This window comes from Balaenoptera musculus, chromosome 15 (assembly GCF_009873245.2).
Source record: "Balaenoptera musculus isolate JJ_BM4_2016_0621 chromosome 15, mBalMus1.pri.v3, whole genome shotgun sequence".
Lineage (NCBI taxonomy): Eukaryota > Metazoa > Chordata > Mammalia > Artiodactyla > Balaenopteridae > Balaenoptera > Balaenoptera musculus.
This window is the reverse complement of record NC_045799.1, coordinates 46538881-46561729: the sequence shown is the minus strand read 5'-3', so window position 1 is coordinate 46561729 and position 22849 is coordinate 46538881. Positions and strand designations below refer to the sequence as shown.

Sequence of the window (22849 nt, the reverse complement as noted above, 5' to 3'; positions counted from 1 at the left end):
GATCCCTTGATCATTATGTAGTGTCCTTCTTTGTCTCTTGTAATAGTCTTTATTTTAAAGTCTAATTTGTCTGATATGAGAATTGCTACTCCAGCTTTCTTTTGATTTCTATTTGCATGGAATATGTTTTTCCTTCGCCTCACTTTCAGTCTGTATGTGTCCCTAGGTCTGAAGTGGGTCTCATGTAGACAGCATATATATGGGTCTTGTTTTTGTATCCATTCAGCCAGTCTGTGTCTTTTGGTTGGAGCATTTAATCCATTTACATTTAAGGTAATTATCGAAATGTATGTTCCTATTACCATTTTCTTTATTGTTTTGGGTTTATTATTGTAGGTCTCTTCCTTGTCTTGTGTTTCCTGCCTAGAGTAGTTCCTTTAGCATTTGTTGTAAAGCTGGTTTTGTGGTGCTAAATTCTCTTAACTTTTGCTTGTCTGTAAAGGTTTTAATTTCTCTGTAGAATCTGAGTGAGATCCTTGCTGGGTAGAGTAATCTTGGTTGTAGATCTTTCCCTTTCATCACTTTAAATATGTCCTGCCACACCCTTCTGGCTGGCAGAGTTTCTGCTGAAAGATCAGCTGTTAACCTTATGGGGATTCCCTTGTATGTTATTTGTTGCTTTTCCCTTGCTGCTTTTAATATTTTTTCTTTGTATTTAATTTTTGATAGTTTGATTAATATGTGTCTTGGTGTGTTTCTCCTTGGATTTATCCTGTATGGGACTCTGTACCTCCTGGACTTGATTGACTATTTCCTTTCCCATGTTAGGGACGTTTTCAACTATAATCTCTTCAAATATTTTCTCAGTCCCTCTCTTTTTCTCTTCTTCTTCTGGGACCCCTATAATTCGAATGTTGGTGCGTTTAATGTTGTCCCAGGGGTCTTTCAGACTGTCCTCAATTCTTTTCATTCTATTTTCTTTATTCTGGTCTGCAGTAGGTATTTCCACTATTTTATCTTCCAGGTCACTTATCCGTTCTTCTGCCTCAGTTATCCTGCTATTGGTTTCTTCTAGAGAATTTTTAATTTCATGTATTGTGTTGTTCATTATTGTTTGTTTGCTCTGTAGTTCTTCTAGGTCCTTGTTAAACGTTTCTGTACTTCCTCCATTCTATTTCCAAGATTTTGGATCATCTTTACTATCATTACTCTGAATTCTTTTTCAGGTAGACTACCTATTTCCTCTTCATTTGTTAGGTCTGGTGGGTTTTTGCCTTGCTACTTCATCTGCTGTGTATTTCTCTGTCTTCCCATTTTGCTTAACTTACTGTGTTTGGGGTCTCCTTTTCGCAGCTGCAGGTTCATAGTTCCCATTGTTTTTGGTGTCTGCCCCCGGTGGGTAAGGTTGTTTTGGTGGGTTGTGTAGGCTTCCTGGTGGAGGGGACTGGTGCCTGTGTTCTGGTGGATGAGGCTGGATCTTGTCTTTCTGGTGGGCAGGACCACATCCGGTGTTGTGTTTTGGGGTGTCTGTGAACTTATTATGATTTTAGGCAGCCTCTCTGCTAATGGGTGGGGTTGGGTTCCTGTTTTGCTAGTTGTTTGGCATGGGGTGTCCAGCACTGTAGCTTGCTGTTCGTTGAGTGGAGCTGGGTCTTAGTGTTGAGATGGAGATCTCTGGAAGAGCTCTCACCAGTTAATATTACATGGGGCCGGGAGGTCTCTGGTGGACCAATATCCTGAACTTGGCTCTCCCACCTCAAAGACTCAGGCCTCACACCCGGCCAGAGCACCAAGACCCTGTCAGCCACACGGCTCAGAAGAAAAGGGAGGAAAAAAAAAGAAAGAAAGATAAAGAAAAGAGAAATAAAATAAATAAACTTATTAAAATAAAAAATAATTATTAAAATTAAAAAGTAATTTCAGGGCTTCCCTGGTGGCGCAGTGGTTGAGAATCTGCCTGCCAATGCAGGGGACACGGGTTCGAGCCCTGGTCTGGGAAGATCCCACATGCTGCGGAGCAACTAGGCCCGTGAGCCACAATTACTGAGCCTGCGCGTCTGGAGCCTGTGCTCCACAACAAGAGAGGCCGTGATAATGAGAGGCCCGCACACCACGATGAAGAGTGGCCCCCACTTGCCGCAACTAGAGGAAGCCCTCGCACAGAAACGAAGAGCCAACACAGCCATAAATAAAAATAAAAAATAAAAATAAAGTAATTTCAAAAAAGAAAGGAAAGAAGAGAGCAACCAAACCAATAAACAAATCCACCTATGATAACAAGTGCTAAAAACTATTCTAAAAAAAAAAACCAAAACAAAACACACAAAAAACCGGACAGACAGAACCCTAGGATAAATGGGAAAAGCAAACCTATACAGACAAAATCACACAAAGAAGCATACATATATCACACTCACAAAAGAAGAAAAAGGTGGGCTTCCCTGGTGGCGCAGTGGTTGAGAATCTGCCTGCCAATGCAGGGGACATGGGTTCAAGCCCTGGTCTGGGAAGATCCCACATGCCGCGGAGCAACTGGGCCTGTGAGCCACAACTACTGAGCCTGCGCGTCTGGAGCCTGTGCTCCGCAACAAGAGAGGCCACGACAGTGAGAGGCCCGTGCACCGCGATGAAGAGTGGCCCCCACTCGCCGCAACTAGAGAAAGCCCACGCACAGAAACGAAGACCCAACACAGCCAAAAATAAATAAATAAAGTGTAAAAATAAATAAATAAAGTGTAAAATTAAAAAAAAAAAAAAAGAAAAAGGAAAAAATATATATATATAAAAATAAAGGAAGAGAGCAACCCAATTAATAAACAAATCTACCGATGATAATAAGCTCTAAATACTAAACTGAGATAAACATAAAACCAGAAACAAATTATATGCAGAAAACAAACTCCAAGTCTACAGTTGCTCCCAAAGTCCACCTCCTCAAATTTTGGGATGATTAATTGTCGATTCAGGTATTCCACAGATGCAGGGTATATCAAGTTGATTGTGGAGATTTAACCCACTGCTCCTGAGGCTGCTGGGAGAGATTTCCCTTTCTCTTCTTTGTTCGCACAGCTCCTGGGGTTCAGCTCTGGATTTGGCCCCGCCTCTGGGTGTAGGTCACCCTCTGCTGTCTGTTCTTTGCCCAGACAGGAGGTGGTTAAAGGAGCAGCTGATTCGGGGGCTCTGGCTCACTCAGGCCTTGGGGGAGGGAGGGGTATGGAATGCGGAGCGAACCTGCGGTGGTAGAGGCCAATGTGACGTTGCAAAATTCTGAGGCGTGCCGTGTGTTCTCTCGGGGAAGATGTCCCTGGATCATGGGACCCTGGCAGTGGCGGGCTGCACGGGCTCCCAGGAGGGGAGGTGTGGATAGTGACCTGTGCTCGCACACAGGCTTCTTGGTGGCTGCAGCAGCAGCCTTAGCGTTTCATGCCCATCTCTGGTGTCCTTGTGGATAGCCGCGGCTCGTGCCCATCTCTGGAGCTCATTTAGGCAGTGCTCTGAATCCCCTCTCCTCGTGCACCCTGAAATAATGGTCTCTTGCCTCTTAGGCAGTTCCAGACTTTTTCCCAGACTGCCTCCTGGCTAGCTGTGGCACACTATCCCTCTTCAGGCTGTGTTCATGCCACCCACCCCTCTCCCTGGGATCCAACCTCCGAAGCCTAAGCCTCAGCTCCCAGCCCCCGCCCGCCCCGGCAGGTGAGCAGACAAGCCTCTTGGGCTGGTGAGTGCTGGTCGGCACCGATCCTCTGTGCGGGAATCTCTCCGCTTTGCCCTCTTCACCTCTGTTGCTTTGCTCTCCTCCGTGGCTCCGAAGCTTCCCCCCACCCACCCCCCGTCTCTGCCAGTGAAGGGGCTTCCTAGTGTGTGGAAACCTTTCCTCCTCCACAGCTCCCTCCCACTGGTACAGGTCCCATCACTATTCTTTTGTCTCTGTTTTTTCTTTTGTCTTTTGCCCTACCCAGGTATGTGGGGAGTTTCTTGCCTTTTGGGAAGTCTGAGGTCTTCTGCCAGCATTCAGTAGGTGTTCTGTAGGAGTTGTTCCACATGTAGATGTATTTCTAACGTATCTGTGGGAAGGAAGGTGATCTCCACGTCTTACTCCTCCGCCATTTTGAAGATCCCCCCCGCCATATATGCATTTTGTATTTAATATATACAGGACCATTTTTATCCTTGGATACCTGTAGGAAAATGCCATCATTTAGGAAGGGCATTATTTAACAGGAAGAATGCCTTTCATCGCTTTTGAATTTGAGTGTTTTCCAAACCTTTGAGGCCACACCTTCATTTCATTTCATTAAAAATGGGTCCTTCATAGGGCTATAGAAGTTGAGAATGGTTAGGCAACTACATGCTAAGTCAATGAGCTTTTGAGAATGGTTAGGCAACTACATGCTAAGTCAATGAGCTTTTTTTAAGAGACACAGATATAACATGATAGTAATTTGTCATTGATTCTGCAAACCATTTCCCTGCCATGGATTTGCTTTCTCCCTGCCTTTTGCTGTCTGTTCACCCCAGGGAGGTCATTTCTCCGGTTTTTGGCTGACTCTGTATTGACAGTGATACCTGGAGGTAGCCAAGTAGCTGAACCCTAACAGACAGGATTTGCTGGGTGTGATGCGGGGCACAGAGGACATTTGTAAACACTTGGCACCACTCCAGGTGGGAAGGGGAGGGATGTGGAGCCACTTGAGGTTATCCTGGCACCCGTGCTAGCATCCCCACATTGGGAATCAGTGAGTCATTGTGTCCCTGAAAAGCCAACAGCGGGTCTCCCTTGCCCATGCTCGAGTATTGCGTCAAATAACCATATTTTCAATGATTATATAACTACTTGTTCAGGCTGTTATCTAATTAAAAACAAGTGAATTTCATCACCTTTATCAAATCTAAGATGCCATTATTATTAGATGGACCCTTACTTTATGTACCATTAAGAAAAAAACATGGCCAATTAAACTGTGACACAATGTCTTAATAAGAGCCCTGAACAGAATATGAATCAGTCATATGTCTTATTGCTTTGAAATTTCTTTTATCTATTCAGAGAGGAGAGCCAATTTACGTACCCTTCAATTGCATTGTTTGCTTCGTGATGGGAAAAAAACTTTTGCATGTGTCTCGGTAACAAAATGTGACACAGCTTCGTCTGCTTGTAGGTATCTATCATCCCTGATTTGTTCCTGTAAAGCATTCGATTGTTTCATTGCAAGAAAATATGGAATTACAGCCATTCCCTCCAATGACTAATATTTGCTTCATTAATATCAAGTTTGCACCCTGCCGCTCGGTTTCTGGGCCTTCCTGGGAACATAATAAGTGTTCATTTCGATGCCAAATCATGCTGTAATCTTTTTGAAGGCGTTGTCAGCAGCAGTTAAACTCAACACATGTTGTCCCATAATGCACATGACTCTCCGGAGATGATGACAGTGAACAGCCTTGACCAAGTCACCTGTGCCCAGGAAAGGACAACTGTGTCACTGCTGCTACCTGGCCAATCCCAGCGGCCAAGGTGACATTGACCGCGAGGCTGATTTCAAGGATGCTAATGTGGAAAAAATGTGCATCCTAGAACTGACGAAATCCAGTAAAGTCACTCAACTTCCAAAACACTTTTTTCCCCCACATATAAATGTATAAGAATGGTTGCCAGTGATTGTCATGGGGTGGCAATAATTTGAACTTTTAAAAACGTTTGCAAAATAATGATAATAGCCAGGTTGGGAATATGGGTGTAGGAGGGATTGGGACAGATGGAGTTGATAAGAAAAATATAAGCAAAATGCAAGTTAAAGAAATTTACTCATTGAATTATAGAGGCTTAAGGAACAACAGCAAAGACCATGAATTGCCCCCAATATCCATTCCTCCCTTTAGCCTTAGTAAAGAGATCTCAATTTTGTGCAAGGCAGCAATGCACCCAACTAAGAGAATATGTTTCCCAGCCTCCCTTGCATCTGGCATGACCATATGACTCAATTTTGGCCACTGAGCTGGAAGTAGAAGTAGTTGGAATGGGAATTCTGAGATGGCTGCTTAAAGGGCGTGGCTCACTGGAAGGAAGGCCCTTTTTTCTTTCCTTCCTTCTCCTTCCTGCTCCCTGGAATGAGGACGTGATATCTGGATCTCCGGCAGCCATCCTAGGCCATCCTTGAGGATGGAAGCCAAGCACTAGGATGGGGAGTTAGGCAGGTAGAAGTCTGGCTCTGCCTCAGTAGCCCTGGATTATGTATTTCCAGATTTCTTTTGCATAAGTGAGAAATTATCTTCTATCCTGTTAAAGCTACTGTTTTCTGTTTAAGCTGCATTTTCTGTTGTATGCAGCCAAGCCCAACCCTAACTGAAACAGGACCCTCTTCTTTAGCTAGGGTTCAAGCTCCCACTGTTTGCCTGGGATAATGTGAAGAATGTAAAGGAACTAAAGGTATCATAGTTCTTTAAAGAAATAAGAATTCTTCGTGGGTAGGGTTACTAATAATTTTGCAGAGACCAAATTAGTGCCTCATTCACTTCCCAAACTTTACTGTGTGCCTAGCTTGTGCCTGGTGCAATGGTGGGGATGCTGCAGGAACCCCAGCCCACCCTTTGGCCCACGTTGCACGGTTTTGAGTACACTCCTGCCCGTGATAGGAGAGCAAGCCTATCACCTCACCTATCACCTTTGACAATGACTCAAAGGGTCCTTGAGTCATTGTCACTCTCAGCAGATGCCAGAGACAGAACAGTGTGCATTTTCCTCACGTGCTGGAGCTGCAAGAAGAGTTAGGAGCTCCCCATTCCCTAACAAAGAGGAAGGTTAAGGGAATCCTTCAGAAAACGAGGCTCAAAACCATGGTGTTGTCTTGACTGCCTCCTCATGCTCTGCTAGGACAGAGGTGATGGCGTTCCTATCGTAGTTTTGAGCCCTTTTAATGATTTTAGCAGAAAGGTTTTTCAAAATTGCATTTTGTGTCTGTGGAAGAGATGCCCGACTTATTGGTTCTTGTTTACATGTCTGTATCTCCCTACTCTTTATGTATTTGGTAAATATTGCAATACTTTGCCCCCAAGAGGTCAATTTGTTTACTTTGAACTCTGAAACTGACACTGATATTTATAGCGCTGTCAACCTGTCATTATTTGTTTTGATCAAATTGGGGAAAGGGGAGCTTCTCAAAAAGAAGAGAGAGAATGGAAAAGTGTAAGGAGAAAAAATTACATTTATAAAGCAAAAATAGGCTTATTAAGAATTTCAGAAATTCTATTTCTCAGGGCTTTGAATCTCTCCATCTTCCATTTTCTTGCCTGGACAGAGCTCCCTTTGAAGTCTTTGGAAGCTTTCTAGAAGAAAAAATACATACACATGGGTGTGGAGCTGAAAATGGAGCTCCTTGTTTCGCCCTTTTAAAACGTGTTTTTCGAAGATTTGCCTTTCATATTGCAGATGCGAGAGAGGATGTGCAATTTTACCTTGTGTAACATCTTTGCCTGAAAAGCTCCAAGTATTTGTAGACGTTTTTTAATGAATAGTTCCCATGTTTGCCTGCTGAGGAAGGCAGAGGTTTGTGTAATTTACTTCCATTTTACACCTGAGGAAACTGATGCTTAAGGAAAAGAGGCTCAGAATTTCAACCAGTAGCAGAGTTAAGAAAACAGTCCCTTGTTTGGACTGGGCTAATGATGCCCAGTCCAATGATCCTGGAGGTTGAATGTGACCCCCAAACGAAAGGGTATCATTAGAAAAAATTCACCGTAGACGCTGTCATGTCCCATTTTAGTATGAATTGGGTTCATTATGTAGGATCATTTGTAGTTATTTTGACTGCTTTCTAGTTTAATGGCCTATTTATAATTTTAGCAACTTCTGATTTTGGATCTATTATTGAAACCGAGTTTTAATACTGCTTTTGTTGTCATTCTAACTCATTCTAAGGGCATGAGAAAAACTAAACCAGATATGGAAACACAGAACTCAGGTCTGTGTGTATCAGATAAAATTATACTTTGACTAATGTTTCTTTTTGTACACACAGAACAGTTAACAAACATGCATAAAACTCAAAACTGTGTCTTTAAGGTCTCTTGATAAATGTATGTGAATCACAGCATAAACTCACCTGAGCATGTACGTCACTATCATTTTTACTAAAAAGATCAAATTTAATCCTAAGTACTTCTCATTATATCTAAATCATTTGTTTGTCATGTAAGCCACTGGAAAAGCACCAACAGAAATAACCTGAATCAGTAGAAATTACGTCAACACCCTTTAAGAAGGGCTCACGGAACGCAAAGTCAGCATATCTGTCCTTTCATCATTTACCAAATGTCCAAAAATGTGTGGCAGGAATTGTTCAGATAAAACAAAACTAAACTAAAACTAAACGAATGCCTCAAAAAAACAAAGACATAGCCCCTGACCTCAGAAAGCAAACAGTCTAGGTGGAGGGCGGCAGACAAACCAGATGAATTAATAAAGGGACCAAACTGCTCAGTGACTCTCTCACATGCACAAGGTGTTCTAATTCAGAAGCTCATAGGAAATTACAGATAAATAGCTTAAAATTTAAACATGTGCTCGTTTCTGTTCCCTATTTTCTCATCTCAACAACCCCCTCACCTGACCTTTATGGTCACTTCCCTCTGAACCGTCCACACTCCCTCCCCTCCCCACACCTCAAGCCTGGCTCTAGAATTTCCAAATAGGGAGTCCCATTTTATCATTCTTTCTTCTTCCATCTCAGGGATGGAACTTAAGGCTTGTGTTTTAAACTTATTAGGAGAGCCATAATCAATTTTAAGGAACATTTCTTTCAGCCTTGAAAGGTCAGCTTATACATGATATATGGCCTATTCCTTCCTGCTGGGGTACCTGTTGATCTATTTAAACTCATCCGTTTGTCTAAAAATACTAACTTAGTGTCATTAGGAGAATAGAAGCATAAATGTCTCCAAAGAATATGGAGGTAAGAATCTGATTTCTCACCCGTATTATCACTGGTATGGTATGTAGTTAAATAGCTTACAGAGACTCCTCTGTTTCATCTTTGATAATTTACTATTACAAGGCACATTTAATTTCTGTCTATAAAATATGAGTCAGTAGATACGGCTTTTATTTTTAGTTTGCTGTTAAGGAAATAAAAAACAAAAACAAACATCTAAAACAGGATCTCTAGTGCACGGGACATGTTTGGTAGATGTTCAGACCAAGAAAAGGAAAAGCTGGCTTGGCTCAGAGGGTCTTCCATACCTGTTTTTCTTTACTGGGAAAACCTGTAGTTTGAAGGAACATAAAGGAAGGACATATTCTGCTTTCTTCCAAAAATGCCTCGAGCTTCCGGCTTATGGGCAAAACAAACCCTTTGAAAGCAGAAGAAGCCGTCTTCATTTGCAGTTGTCACTGAAAGATATTTCCAGGCTGGAAAGAATTTCTTTTCAAGGTATTTAAAAACCATCTATCTTAACAAAAGAAAAATGTGGCTTTTTCAGGTCACTTCTTCATACCCAATGATGAATATGTTTTTAATTAAAGCCTGGGCACCAAACTGGGTTTCGTGAGAACCATGGTGATGCCTGATCACTCTCCTGAGACACCCACCACCGTTGGTACTGACGCTAACTCTTGACACCCGAGGCCACTTTGTGTATTCAGAGGTTAGAAAGGTGATTTCTGAGGCCTGGCAGCTGTTGGTGTTAAAGCTATTGTGTGGGAAACAAAAGCCATTCTGTTCTGTTCCCCGGGTGCCTTTGTATCATTGATTCAGGAACTGTTTCATAAATGGGGTATAATTCTTTACCAGGGAATTTCATTACTGCCCATGTTTCAGTGTTAGTATATGCTTCCGGACAGCAGAGGGGAATGTCTGAACATACCTCCTATGGAAGGAATCTTGGGTTCTGACCTCTGTGAAGATGCTTGCATCTTAAGTCTCTTAATTAGACTTGTGACTACATGCCTTCATACCACCATTTATGCTTCCTATCTTCCTCACTCTAAACCACCAGACCCAATCTGCTGCTACCAGGCTTGTCTTGCAAATTAATGGGAACACAGTACACACTGGCACCTGGATGTACCAGTGTTAACTGGTTTTCTCGCAGAATACCTCACTGGCCTGTGCTGGGAAATTTTCATAGGGCGGACCAGAGTGACATTTATTTGAAGAACAGATACTCTTTCACCCAGATGATATATTCATTATTGTCATTTAGAAGGTCTATCAGTTTAGGAAGTTTTTAGTTGCATGTAAAAGAATCAAACTGACCCAAAGAATCAAGGAAACACAGTGGGTTGCAGTCTTTCTCCCCAGCTCTTCCTCCCTCCCTGTGTTGTGCCCTTGCTGTGTGACTTTGAGGTTCCTCCCACTACAGGGGAGTCTGCTTCCCCACCTCATGGGTGTTGGGCTCCACCGTGTGACTTGCTTTGGCCAGGCTGAAGAAGTATTTCTTATTTTCACTTACCTTCTTGCACTTCTGCATTGCCATGAGAAGAACAGACCCGGCTCTCTCTCATCAAAAAAGATAGGAGAGATGTGAGGCTAAGCTGAAATCTGCAGAGTGGAGCCAAAGCCAGCTGAATCCCGCTGACATCAGCCTTCTTCCAGCTGACTCAGAGTTACATGGGTGAGAATAGATGGCAATTTTTTAAGCCAATGCACTTTGGGGTGGTTTGTTATGCAGCACTGATAGCTGACTGATATTTATTTCTCATGTAACCGAAGAGTCCAAAGGTAGCATGGGCTTCAGGTAGGATTTGAAAGGAATTCCTGTTCTATTTCTTTGTGATTCTCTTGGGGCTTCATCCCAGAATGGTTTCCCCCTTCGTGGCATGATGACTGTACTATTTCAGGCTTCACAATCTACACCTTGTACCATCTGGAAGGCAAGAGGCTTTTCTTCTTAAACCATCACACGAAAGTCCTGGGCTTCACTCTGATTAGGCCAGCATAGGTCACGTGTCTATCCTGGGCCAATTGTTGAGCAAGGAGGGTGGGATTATGCAACTTGGTTTATGTCAACCAGAGCCCCCTCTTAAAGATGGGAGTGGGTTCAATCTTTTCCAAAATCCCCGGTGTGTCTCATTAGAGGTGGGAGTGGGGGTGGAACAGATGCTGAGAGGCACCAGCAATGTTAATTATAGAGAGAGTCTAAAACCTCTGAACTTTGTTTTGAATTTCTATTAATACTTTATTTGGCTCAAGACATTTTTTTACCTCCATGTTGCTGGGCTAGCTCGAGCTAGAGAGAGGGGATCTATCCTCTAGATCACATATGTTGCCAGGTAAATTGCAAAGCATGTGACCCCACCCATGCTGCCTTAGGCACTGGAAGGTAGGTGGGAGCCCAGCTTTCCATAGGACTTTACCATTAGCCTGCTGGACTTCCAGCTCCTGGTATCTCAGGATTTTAAGAAAATTAAAAATAGGTTTGGTCTACTAGAATTTGAAGGTCTCTGACCTAGAGGGTGAGTTAATGCTAATGTAACGAGAACTTGAATGAGTGGGACACATTGGTGTGGATGTCATTCCACTGACTCCTGTCCTCCATTGCTTCTGATGAGAAGTCAGCTGTAAACCCTGTTATTGTCCAGACACACAGGAAGCATCAAATAAAAATGTGTGTTGAATTTATGAATTAAAAAAGAGAATCAAGGTCTTCTGACCCAATCCAACATTCTTTTAAGAGTACCCCAACTTCCCTGGCAGTCCAGTGGTTAAGAGTCCACGCTTCCAATGCAGGGGGCATGGGTTCAATCCCTGGTTGGGAAACTCAGATCCCACATGCTGTGCATTGTGCGCAAAAAACAAACAAACAACCAAACATACCCCACCACCTCTTTGTAAAACCTTCCTTTGTACATTTCATGCTCCCACTGAAGCCTCTGCAGGAAAGTAACCAAACAAATCAATCCAGGTAATTTTTTCAAGCATGGACATTAAAATGATCACCTGTTACTTTCTGTGCTTCTAAGAGTCCTCCCTGACCCTAAGTTATTTGAAAGACTGAACAATCCTTATCATCCAATATGCTTTTGTCATTCAACACAGTTGTCATTCTATAAATATTACTGAACACCTACTGTGCTCCAGGTGTTGTGTGAGGGATGCAGAACTGAATGAGAGTTAATACCTTCCATCAGGCACCCAGCTACTGTAATCTAGTTGTTCAAACCTTGGACAGAAGGAAAGATTGGGACCTTTGATGAAACTACAGATTCTCAAGGAGCAACTTGCCTGTCTTCTTGGGGAATTATTTACCTTATCATCTCTAGTCATAGATGGCCTGGGTTCTATATGAAACATCTGTCAACAATAAGACGAAAATGATCTAAATCAAGTATTTTGATGTGAACCAGCCTAGGTGTTAGGTATATTGCCATATTCTTACACTAATTTCTTAAAAATTACTTCCCATAAATTTCCTCAGGGCTGCACAGGGGCATTTTTCAGTTTGATTTGCTGGTAATATCCTGGTTAAGTAATTGCCAATTTGGGAATGCAGACTCAGCTACATTTTCCTCAAGTCCCTTTTTCTCTTTGTATTTTTTTCCAGTTGAGTTATGCCTTGAACCATACAAACAGAAAACTAACGTTGGAACCTAAAATAACTGTCAACGCCAAGATTGTAGTGGTTGGTGCGTCCAGTGTTGGAATTTCCTTCCTAGAGACATTGATATTTTGGTGAGTTGTTTTACTTTATTTGTTTGTTTTTAAAGGAACCTTTCTCTTCCTACACCTGAGAGGATCCCTTGAAAGGACAGACTTGAGCTTTTTGCCACCTCACATACGTTGCCTATGTGGATTAATGAATCAGTGGAATATTCTAGATTAGGGGTTGGCAAACTCTAGCCCCCCAGGTCAAAACAGGTCCACCTGCTTTTGTAAATAAAGCTTTATGGGAACACAGTCACGTTCATTTATTTATGTGTTGTCTCTGTTTTGTTGATACAGCGGCAGCTTTGAGTAGCCATGACAGAGACCGTTTGGCTGGCAGTGCCTAGTATAGGTCACTCTGACCCTTTCCAGAAGAAGTTTTCCAGCCCCTATTCTATACTGGTGCTTCCCTTTTTTGGCTGGATTATAAGAATCACCTAGAACATTTGTTAAAGATGTAGATTCCCAGACCTCACAGCCATAGAGAAGCAGAAACTCCTATGGAGGGCCCTGGGAACCTGTATTTTAACAGGTGCTCTGTGTGATCAAGCAGGTTTGGGGACCAGTTGTGACTGTATGCATCACAAATAGGCTTCAGAAGTGGCAGACAGTCCAGGACCTTTCCTTCAACACCTGCATTTCAGGTGCCAGGGAACAGAGTACATTTCCCCAGGACAACTGAGGTCTGTGCAGCTGTTTGATGTGTTTTCTATTATCCTCAAAGCACTGCACAGTTTCCTTGCAGAGCCCATTTTCCCCATAGGTGATTCCTGAGGGTTCTCAGCTCCCCCAATTAGCTCTCCATCTGCTCAGCGAATTTCAGCCTCTCTTTAACAGGAAGAGCCCTGGGTTTTTGTCCAAGAACTTGGGTTCATGGCCTGGCATTGCCACCACTGGCATGGAACCCTTGATGTGTGCCTGACTTCTCTCAGACCCAGCTTCCTCATTCATTTCGTAAAAAGTCTCTAGATGTTTTCAAAGACCCAGGCTTTGGAGAACCACAGACTCCTAAGTTAGGAGAATACAGTTTTTCCCAGATCTTTTGCTCAGGATCACATGAGAAACTTTAGCTACTGTTCAAAGCTGTAGGTGCTAAGAGGAGAGTGGCAGATGGGGAAAGGCATCCCCGCCATGACTCCTCCCTCCGGACAAGGAAAAGCGTGGAGGAAATGACCCCTAGAAGGTGTTTGTCCTTGGTGGATATGGAGACGAACTAACCCAGATGGTTATTTTGCTCATTTGACATCATACGTAACCGAAGATTTTTTCACTTTCCAGCCAATTTGTTCAATTATCCAGAACACACCCTTAGTTAACCAGAAATAAGTCGCCTGTCTTTATTGAAATTAGCAACCAAGTTCACAGGCTTTAAATACTGTGGTCAGTCTACAGCAATCTCTCATTGCAAGAAAGAAATCCTGAGAAGCACCCAGGAATCTCCATTTTCCTGCCTATTCCACTCTGTATTTTGAGGGCTTTCCCTGTTCTGACAGGTCTCTTCACCTCAGACTCTGAACAGCAATCTGTACAGCCACTTTTGGAAGATGAATGATCAGGGTGGAGCTGTGAAATTACAGTAGTCAAGAAGTTATCATAAACAGATCTTAAATCTTAATTTAGCTATATATCTTGTCATTATGTCTTCTTTAAAATGATTACATTAAGATATACACATATAATTTTCTTTTTGTGGAATCAACTTAGATTTAATAAAGACAGGTATAAATTTTGATATAAGTACTTGGTTGATTAAATTCGTCAATCAGACAGGCCTTTTTAAAGCATTTTAAAGTGCTCATAATTCTCTATCATCGTTATACAGACGACGTGCACTAAAAAGAGACCGGGATCAGTTTACGGATATCAAATCCTGAAGAGAGGAAATAGTTCTCTCATTATTTTCTCTAATTATTTCAGATCAGCAGTCACCATAGTAACCTGCTGCAGATTTTACTTTACCAATTTAACTGCCATTTGAACTAAATTTTGTAAATGATTTGAGTTGGAATGAAATTGAAGAAACAGAGTTTTCACCAAACACTGACCTCCAGTGAGGATTAAATCCACATTTTGGAGGCAAGATTTAGGAAAATCGCCCTCCTACGCTCATGCCCTGCATTATTAAACTCAGTTGGGGGGCACTGTAGTTCCTGGAAAATCCATTTGAGGCCCAGTACAGCCGCCTCTTTTTCCAGAAAATCTGGTCATCCTGTCATCTGGTGACAAAACAAGCACAACTCTTTGTTCTTATATTATTTACATGCAAAAAAAATTGCAAAACACCTTTGGTCTCCTCTTCAAAGACACCAAAAGCAGTCCTTGCAGAAATTCTCTTCTTTCCACAAGTGCCACGGTGCTACTAGGGGTGCTGACGTGATTTGCCCAAAGTCACCAACTAATACAGACACCAGGATATAAGCTCCATGTGGGGTGTGAGTGTTGGGGGGATGTTTTGGGTTTTGTTTTCTAGTACAACCTTCTGTCTGGTCTTCAGCTACTCCCAGTCTACAGTTACACCTGTACGGAGGACACACTTTCTTTTCTGGTTGTCAGGCCTGTGGGTCACCTTGCATCTTCTTTTTGTCCTTACAAGGGCAAGACCTCCTGGGCCCTCCAGTGCCTGGTGACATGAGTGACAGGTGTTTTCTAGGGACACACACCAGCCCCCCCCTGTGGTTCTCCGTGTCCTCCTGGTCCTGGTGAATATTCCAGCGCTGGGCTGAGTGGCAGCCCTGCCCTTAGACTTCCTGCAATCTCCATGGACCCTCCTGAGGCCCCTGGCTAGCTGATGCAGAAGGGCGAGGGTGCAGGGTGATTCAGGGTGGAGGTGAGACTTGGCTAATTTGTCCCCCCACCCCCGGGTCTTGTGCATCTGTCTTCTGAGGGCGCTGTGCCCAAGCAACTCCATGGAGGGCAGAGGAGGGAGCGTGTTCAGGCTCCCAGGCCCCACCCTGCGGGCACACACACCCTGGCCTCCTTTCCCCTTATCACCTGCCTTGCCGGGCTGTGTGCCCCCTGGGTGGGGACCAGGGGCTGGGCGGGGGAAGGACAGCAGGCACAGAACCAGGGCCGGGGAGCTTTCCTGGGGTGGGGGGCATAGAGGAGGAAACCCTCACTCATCCTATGGAATAGAGGGCAGTGAATTGGAGGGGAAAGGCAACTCTTAAGACACTTTGCTGTGAATTGTCTGTGTTTCTCATCATGCCCAAGACATTCAGGTGACGGACCTGAGCTATTTTTAAATTGTGGTTCTCATGTGTTTGTTTGGCTGCCTGGCTCTTTGGGACGGAAAGGTGTTGGCTTGGGCACCGTAGGTGTTTCATGTACATTATCCTTCTTGGTACTTCTATTAATAAGACCTCTTCAAAACCCCAAACATTGGTTTTTGGCAGAAAGATCTTGGCCTCAGTCATCAGCCCACCTCTGCTACCAACCAGTGCTGTGGTCCTGCCCTCCTCTGATGAGGGAGGGTCACGGCAGGGCCCCCCTGGTCCTGCCAGCCCTGGGCGCTGTCACACTAGGAACTCCATCGACCGTATCAGAGGTCTAAAGGGAACTCCCTATTCTTGGATCAACAGCCAAGGCCGGAGGGGAGCTTCTGTCATCTGTCAAGGAAATGCTATTTCCCGAAGGAGAACTTCGCAATGAAGTCTGAAAGCTCTTTCCAGAAAGCAAGGGGCCTCTTTTCACGCAGCTTAGCCGGTCATATTTTTACCATTCCCTTTGTGTACCAGGTCTGGACCTGATGAACTCCCCAAATGTAATGCTTTGACTATGTCAGGCTTTCCACAGTAGTACTCCAAAATCATTTTTAAAAAAAGAAATATGGATATGCTCTACCAAAAAAGGAGTAGCAACCGGGCCTAGGGACTCATCCTACGTCTTATGTCCTTTTTACTCAAAAGTTTGGTCTGGACTCCAGCAGGATTGGTATCGCCTGGGAGCTGATTAGAAACACAGAATCTCAGGCCCTGCCGCAGTCAGTGTCCCAAACAGACATTTTATTTTCCAGAATTATTCACAACAGCTTCTTCCCTATGTCTTGGGTGTCAAGTCACTGAGCTGAAGCAGTTACTGTTTGATTCTGTTTCAGCTCGTACGTCTCTATGCTTTGTGTATTATATTATTTACTCCCAATTATGGAGCAGTTCCTTTTAATCCATTATTTTAAAATCTTTCCTAATTCAGTTCTGATGTAAATAATCTCTCGAGCAGCCTATAACGGGGCTAGAAAAATTCATGAATGACTCCTGGGATGACAGTGACTGAAGGCAGCCCTGGGTGGCATCCCGCCGAGGCTGGGTGGTTAGAAGAAGATGCACTTTGGTCCACGGGAACCACCCACCGTCACCTCGGCTTCCACTTCCACCCCCGGGAAGAGATGTCTCAAAACACCCACCAGGTCATCTCACCAAAGGGTGAAGTTTCTGGTTTTGGACCTGGGCATTGATCCCTCATCTGGTGGGTGTGTCGAGGTAACTAAGACTAGCTGGGAACGACAGGGCACGTTTGTGAAGCTGCAGTTGTGGCCGGAGGACCAGAACGCATGTTATCGGGCTGCACAGGACCACGCAGCATCCGGCCCAGCTGTGGGGTCTGGCGGCAGCAGCCGAGCGCTTGCAGCTTAATGAGGCTTCTTATCTTTACCTTTGTCTGAGGACGTCTGAAGCCTTCGTTGTGGCTTGTCACTAATTAGGTGACTAATTAAGTAGTCAGTGCTTACATGCTGATCTCAGAGCTGAAGCCCATGAACAGGTTAGTGGCTGTCCATGCCGTCGGCCTCTGCCACGTGAACTGAGGACTGTGTGCTCGCCCCAGTCACCCTTTGGGTACCAGGGAACTGCAGGGTGGCGGCCAGGCCCGTGGCACGTGCCCGGGGCACAGGTGGAGATCCACGAGGCAGGTCACATCTCCCCATCTTGTGATGTTGGCATTACAGTGGGGCCTGTCGGGGCTGATACAGAGGCCCCTCTGACGGCCTGGTAGGGGGGAAATAGAGGGGTGGGGCAGTATGTCAGGTTCAAAGGCTCAGCCTCCCCAGGCAGAAGGACCTGACATCCTGCCTCCAGAAAATACTGACCTGGAGCTGTCCCTGGTTCCTAATCACCATCCCATTTCCTAACCTGATTCCAGTATTTAAATGTACAGGCATCCCTGGTTTTATTGCGTTTCACAGATACTGCTTTTTCTACAAATTGTCTTCACGATCGCACAAAACACAAACCGCATACACGGGCCAGTAACAGACTCGCCTGCTCAGCCTCTGTCCTCTACTATCAGGTCATTTTCAAATGACGACATTGGCTCCGTCTTGGCTTGCGGTCCTGCAAAAGCTGAAAACAAAGAATTTGGTGCAAGTAGTTTATTTGGGGGTGATCCCTGGGAACTACCCGAGCGAGCAGGTGAGATGGGACCGGCAGGAACGCCAGCAAAGCCCCCAAATCATGTGCCTTTGGCTCACCATGGGCAACGAGGCTCAGTCCCGCCGGGACCCCCTCTGAGGACACAGCTGGGAACGGTCCCTCCGCGCCCGAGGAAGTCGGGTATTTACCCACCAGTTCCCGTCCATCTGGGCACCCTGGGCTGTGCTTCCAGCCTGTCTCTCAAGCTGCCACAGTCAGGGGGAGACCCCGGGCAGAGAAGGCAGGAAAGCATGGGACGGGAGGACCATTTGCTGGGGATGCGGGTGGGCCTGCTGCCGGCCCGCTTTCTTTCATTTGTTCTCCTTTCTTGATGTTCGTACAGTTGCCCTTTAACGAAGGCGTGGGTCTAGACAAAGGCAGACGGAAGCGAGGCCAGACGAGAAAACTGTGTCGGGAGCGGCTCCTGATCTCCCTCCACCTCTCTTCCCGGGCGTCCTGGCAGCTCTAGAGAGAACCCAGGTGCTCTGCTCCACCAGAAACCTCTGCTGGAACAAAGAGGGACAGTGGGCCTGTCTTGGCAAATACTTGATTTCTCCTTCGGGTTGGAGATGAAATTAGATCAGCAGTTTTCACCTTTAGCGCCGCCTGGGAACCTGTTGCAGGTGCCGATACAGGCCCCCCTGTAAGGACTGAATCGGAAACCCGGGGCCGGAGACTGGGACCCGTGTTTTCACGCCGGTTTTGGGAGCCCGAGAACCACTGAGTTGGAGTAGAGTCAGCTCTCTGACACTACTGCTGGGGCCCAGGTGGACCATCTGACCTCTCAGAACCTCCATCGTTTCCACACCTGTGCAACAGGGAAAGCACCCAGGATCTCTCCTCCTCCACTGGCAAGAAGGCAAAGCACCTAGAAAGACCTAGCACTCAATTCTTGCTAGACTGACACCTCCCCGCTAATGCCATTTGCATGTCCAGATCCCGGTGGGAGCTGAGCAGTTGTGAGGGAATTGCCTGGAGAGTCATGATGTGGAAGGTGCCCTCTTCCCCAAGGACTGGGGATGAACCAGAGGCGTTTCCTGAGGCGTCCGCGCCTGCTTCCTGGGAGAGCGCCTCGCCTGGCACAGACGGTCCCCTGGAGTCCAGTTAGAATGGCCACCACCTCTGGTCTAGCATCAGGAGGACCCAGCAAGCAGCCTAGCACTCTGTGATGTGTCCATGTTGCAAAGCTGCCCGGCTCTAGAGAGTTTTCGGCTGTCTACTTAGACAGGGGGAGACCCAGATGCCTTCTGGACCAAAGACGTCCATAGTCACAATGGCCACATCTGCAGCTCCAACTGATCATCTCTGCCTTGTGGGTGTTTCTTCTGGATGTTTCTTGGGTCCTTTTCTGATGTTTGGATGGTTTACAAATCTGAATTTGGACGTCCTTGTGACCTCTGTTCTGCCACTAACCTCGAGTTTATCATGTGATTCTTAGGGGACTCTGGCTGCACCCCCACCCCGAGCCCAGGAATTCTGCTGCAGTAAAAAAAAAAAAAAAACAAGGCCACGACAAAAAGTTCAGTCTTTACTCAGGTCCCTCAAATATTTAATGGGATCATATGCTTCCTGCATAGAAACTTATACTAAACTGTACCCTCCTTCCTTGAGCACCCAGCCCCCTGGGAGCCTCTCAGTTTTCTCTCCCCAGTGTTGGCCCGGGACCACCAGCACCGACATCATTTGGGAACCTGGTAGAAATACGAACTCTCAGGTCCAACCCCAGACCAGCCGCATCAGAAACTCCGAGAATGGGGCCCGGCGGTCTGTACCGCGACGAGCCCTCCTGGAATTCTCCTGTGCAGCCTCACTCCCCAAAAGGCAGAGGACATGGCACACCCTCGGTCACACCCCTGCCACCCCTCCTCAGCTCTGAGTCCAATAGTCACCTTCCTCCCGGCAGAGGGAGGGCTCAGACTAGGACACCGCCCACTGGATTCTCTTATCCAGGTGCAAACAGGCAGAGGAGTCCACACTGCACTGAGGGAGTCAGGGGGTGTCAAACCCCTCACCCGCCGCCTTACGGCATCTGATGTTAGGTGGAAACATAGGCCAGGGGCCTTCCGTAGAGGTGCCCAGAGCCGTGATCTTTGGAGAAAGGGAGCACCTGGAGCCATTGTGCGAGACCCAGACCAGGCAAGGCCGCCTACTGAGCAGAGACTTTATCTCTAAGTGTAGTTCTCTGAAGAGGGTTCCTTTCAAAGGAATACTCGCCACATGATAAGGTGCGTGGGCTTGGAAAAAACTGCTTGCATTTCCCTTTTGATTTTAAGAATTGTGGTGAAGGGCTTCCCTGGTGGCGCAGTGGTTGAGAATCTGCCTGCCAATGCAGGGGACACGGGTTCGACCCCTGGTCTGGGAGGATCCCACATGCCGTGGAGCGACTAGGCCCGTGTGCCACAGTTGCTGAGCCTGCGCGTCTGGAGCCTGTGCTCCGCAACAAGAGAGGCCGCGATAGTGAGAGGCCCGCGCACCGCGATGAGGAGTGGCCCCCACTTGCCGCAACTAGAGAAAGCCCTCGCACAGAAACAAGGACCCAACACAGCCAGAAAGAAAGAAAGAAAGAAAGGAAGGAAGGAAGGAAGGAAGGAAGGAAGGAAGGAAGGAAGGAAGGAAGGAAGGAAGGAAGGAAGGAAGGAAGGAAGGAAGGAAGAAAGAAAGAAAGAATGAATTGTGGTGAAGAAAAACATTGTGGATCAGCTTCCTAGACCTCGGGGTTAAGGTGGAGTAACTTTCCATATAAGCAACAGTTTGTGGAAATTCCAGACTCTACAATCTGGTACATCAGAGCTACTTTTGGGGGTGCGGGTAAGGGTGGGGAGGTGGTCGTTATAAAAGGACAGCTTCCTGGACCCCTGTTCCTGTGGTTACAATTCACCAGGTTGGAGTGGGCCTCAGGAATTTGTATTTTTAAGACTCTCCAGGTAATTCTGACATGCAGCCGGGTTTAGTAACCATTTATGTAGACATTTCCTCAAACTTGGCAGTCTTATCTATGAGGAAACCTATTTCCCCCTCTGATTGCTCATTGTAACTGAGCTGTTTTTATGGGCTGTGTTTTCCAAACCATACTTTTAAATTCTCAACAAATCATAGAACTTCTAAGTCACATCATTACTTCAGGGCTTACCAGGCATAATTATTAATGTATCATTAAACATTGCATAGCTGAAGTCATTACCCTAAGTTCATAGTATTTACATGCTGAATTGGACCTAGTAGAAAGCATTTCACAAAGCTTCATGCTTCAACTATTCACCATTGAGAATGAAGGTCCAAGGAGATATACTTGCCAAGCATGAGGAAACCTGCCCTGATGGTGTCAATAAAGCCTTCCTAACTGCCAGCATTTGCCCAAAGCATAAAACCTTTCCTCATCCTTCGAGATCGGAAGTGATCTCACTTGCTTTTGAATTCCCATAATGCTTGGTTTTTCCAGTCCTGTGGGATGACCGATTTTGTCTTGTACTTGGCCATCTCTTGTGTGCGAAGGCTTTCCAGCTTGTCTCTCATAGCTGCCATCTTGGTATTTACATCTTACATTTATATGCTCAAAGGATAAATGTATGACATTTTTACTTCATGTATATAGAGATGAAAACATCATAAATCATTTCCCCTAAATCATAAAGCAAAACTCAATTTCATTTTGGTCTTTTTTGCCAGAACTCCCAAATTTTATTCTTATTTGTTCAGTGGACATTTCAAACATTACACTCATTTTCTCTTTTTCAGTAAGGATTTATGTTTTCCTTTCATGCAGAGATACATAAGCTTTTCATCTGAAATCCTGAATCCCCAAATCTCCCTCTCCCAAACCCCTTTACCCTGGCCACCAGCCCCCTCCCCTGCCAGGTCCCTGGAGAATCCACAGAGCACTGAGGTCCCTCCAGGCAGGCGATTTTACTTATTGTTGGATCCAGTGCTGATCAGAGATCCTTGCCCCAGGACACGAGGCTGGACTCAGGCAGGCTGAAGAGACTTACTCCTTTGTCCCTTCCTCTGGGCTCTATCCCGGTTCCTACAGGGGCTTCCACGAGCAGGGGAGCCGTGGAAGATGGCACCCACCCCATGAACACTGACTGCATCCCTTCTATCGATAGAGAGCCCAGAATCCTTGACCACACGCCCCTACCTCTCTGGTCTCCCCCAGAGGTCAGGGTGTGCTGTTACTGACAGCTTTGTGGCCACGTGTGCAGCTGCTGTGTCATTTTTACTCACACAACAAAAATGAAGTCAGTAGCCAAGGACATTGTCCAAAAGTCTCTTTTGTGATCTAAGCGGAAAAAATATTGCTGAAATTAAACATTTTTCAAGGAAAAACTGTAGATTCTCTTAACTGGTTCTCATAATAAATATTTTGTTTTGATTTGTTTTGTCCCTATTTTTCCTCTCCTACTGGAAGTTCACATAACTCCTAACTTTTAAATCCCATCATTTTATCATTAATTTTGTGGAATTATGTGGTATCATTAAGACCAAATTAAGTCGGAGTTATTCTTTGACAAGTCACATATGCAGTTAGGTTAAATGTCTATCTTGAGCTGGGACTTACTGTCAGTTGGCAAATATTTTTGTCATTGCTTGAGCAATTCAGAAAACAGAGATTTTAGTAAATTAAATTGTAACATTTAGACTGATATGGGATAATTAGTTTCCCTCTACATTATTTGTTCAAATAAAAGCATTAATGAAAACAGTTGATTAAATCCCTTGCTTTGGTTGTCCTTGTTATGTGCCCCCCTCCAAAAAAAAAGAAATCAGCAAAAACATAAAAATAAAAAATAATAAGCATTCACCTGGCAGGTTGACAGGTTTCTACCGCTCAGAAGGGTAAGCAACATGAGAAGTGTTATGTTTCTTTTACCA

General features: G+C 45.2%; 1 protein-coding gene across 1 annotated transcript in view; it reads left to right on the top strand.

Annotated features, from left to right (window-relative positions):
* The window catches only part of CFAP61 (cilia and flagella associated protein 61), a 254354-nt gene that overhangs the window by 139554 nt on the left and 91951 nt on the right, over positions 1–22849 (top strand). The window contains exon 18 of the mRNA XM_036824605.1: positions 12478–12605. Within this exon, the coding sequence (XP_036680500.1) occupies positions 12478–12605 (128 nt within the window). The remainder of the gene's footprint in view (positions 1–12477; positions 12606–22849) is intronic.